Source organism: Tarenaya hassleriana, unplaced genomic scaffold, assembly GCF_000463585.1.
Source record: "Tarenaya hassleriana unplaced genomic scaffold, ASM46358v1 Cleome203, whole genome shotgun sequence".
NCBI lineage: Eukaryota > Viridiplantae > Streptophyta > Magnoliopsida > Brassicales > Cleomaceae > Tarenaya > Tarenaya hassleriana.
In genome coordinates, this window is record NW_010965398.1 from 115637 (window position 1) to 118102 (window position 2466).

The 2466-nt window shown below is 36.6% G+C and overlaps 1 protein-coding gene across 1 annotated transcript; it reads left to right on the top strand.

Moving 5' to 3' along the window:
- The first annotated feature begins 283 nt into the window (after nucleotides 1-283).
- LOC104814117 lies at nucleotides 284-963 on the top strand. The gene has a single exon (XM_010541997.1). It carries the CDS (start codon nucleotides 360-362, stop codon nucleotides 849-851), a length of 492 nt encoding a protein of 163 aa, XP_010540299.1. The 5' UTR covers nucleotides 284-359; the 3' UTR covers nucleotides 852-963.
- The last annotated feature ends 1503 nt before the right edge of the window (nucleotides 964-2466 follow it).

Here is a 2466-nt window from a genome sequence, read left to right on the forward strand (position 1 = left end):
ATTTCTTCAATAATGTTAACAATAATAAATAATTTAATTATCCATAAAGACAAAAAGCAGTCGTTTCGTTCCCCTTTTCACAGCTGTCATTATGATTGGCTGTCAACATCCGTAGCTCATCTTACGTCTCTGTCACCAGATCCTAATGACAGACCAATTAAAACTTCAAGTTGTGAGTCACCTTAGCAACGTGTCGCTCTCTCATTGGTTAATTAATTATACCCCTTTTGTTTTGAAGGAGTCCCGTCTTTTCCCTTCTATTCCCATGACTAATAGAGTTTGCTTTCACAGATTTTTTCCTATTTATTTCTTCTTCTTCTTCTTGGCCGTCGTGGTCGTGGTCGTGGTCTGTCTTCGTTATGGCGGTTGCTCGAGAAAATCTACTAGCAGAGGCGAGCGAAACGGCGCCGTTAAATGGGGACACAGAGAATAGGTACGACGTAACGGAGGAGAAGGAAAACGACGACGCCAACACGGCGACGTTCTGCGGATGTGGTGGGTATTTGCGTAATTTCTGCGTAATCCGGTGGCGAAGAGGCACCGAAGTTCGCGGGGGCTGGAATGGCGATTCACAGCAAGAGAGAGGGGAAAGCTGGGCGAAGGAGAAACTGAAGGAGCTGAAGGAGATGTCGGAGAAAATTGCGGGGCCAAAGTGGAAGAATTTCATAAGAAGGTTTAGCACTAACAACAAGAGGAGCAGTAAAAGGAACTTGGATTTCACGTACGATCTCAGGAGCTACAGCCTCAATTTCGATGACGGAGAGCGTCCTTCTTGTGATTTGCCGGCGAGATTTGCAGCTCCGGTCGTCAAAAACGGCACGGAGTTTCCCTCTGATTCTTCTCTTCTTTGATCCAAGAACAAAGGTTTCGTCCTTTTTTGTTTTTCTTTTTTGATGGAATCAGGTCATATACTTTGTAAGTATAAGCATATAATATACATCTGATCGGGTTTGATTTGTTTTATTTATCATTTCGTTTTTCATTAATAAAATGTCATTAATTAAATCCTGAAAATTCATATTACTTTTGAATTAAAATGTTCTAAAAATGTTGAATTTTCAATTAACAAAAAATGCCCATCAAGCTATCTATATATACAGATGTTGGAAAATTATAAGGAACAAAAAAGGAATATACAAAGGTAAATAAACATTACATTTCAAAAACTCTCCCCTATCTTATTCACAATATCATTATGATGATGAAGATCCCATAGATCATAACAAAACTCATTCAAGAGACGAGCAATTGTACTAAAAGTTTTAAACAATACCCAGTATCTTCCCCCTTTTTCATGTTTTATGACGTATCATGTAATTGCACAAAAGTTACTCACTTCTGTCATAATCAAATCTCAACTCCATGTTAGGCGGGTCAAAGAGCCCGGCCCGAGCCCGGCCCGAGCCCGCATCCAATTCGAAGGTATTGGATTGAGGTTTGGGCTAGCCCAAATGTTTTCGAACCAAGTTCAAAACCCGACTCTATAAAATTGAATTAGATATCTTATCCAACATTATCTGATGTTTCTAGTTATAAAAACACAAGAGACACCATCAAAAGTTGTAATAATTTAGCAGTTTTCGTGCGAGAAGTTGCAATTGTTCATGTTCCATATATTTAATACGGTCTATGTTAAAAGTCTGAGCAAAAATAACATTCTCTCAGAAAGTTGACACGGTTCTTATTGCATCTAACATGCCCTTGTCAAATATCTGAAGAAAAAACAACATTTTCTCAGAGAATTGACATGGTTAGTGTTGAATCTGACACTATTCGTATTGCAAATAACACAGTCTGTATTACATTTGACACAACCTGTATTGAATTTAACAATGTCCGTGTTGCAATTAACACAACCCGTTTTGAATTTCTGCACATAAATTTTACTACTATATACAAGTATATATTTCACTAAACGCATGTATATATTTTTCCAATTCATACTATATCATTTTTGAACATGCAACTCCTTCACTATAACTGTAATATATATAAATTTGAATCACATGAGAGATCTATTAAATTCATCAATTTATCCTAAAATAAACAATATTTTTAAACCTTGATTGAGTCCGTTGACCTAACCAAATACCGACACAAAATGCGAAGCAACGCTGGACAAGACGAAGGAGGGAGGTAGAGCCCCATGACGGAGAGGATCTTTTCCAATGAGAGTCACTACAAAAAAAACATGTCAATTTCAACGGATAAATCCGTTGAAAATGACCCAAAATCCGTTGAAATTATACAATTTCAATGGATTTTCAACGGATAAATTTTGTTGCAATATTCTCGTTGAAAAAATTATTTCGTTGAAAACCGTTGAAAATATCAACGAAATTTCAACGAATAATTCCGTTGAATTTTTTCAACGGAATTTTCAAACCGAAATCCGTTGATATTTTTCAACGGAATTTTCAACCGAAATATGTTGATATTTTTCAATGGATTTTTCAACCGAAATTC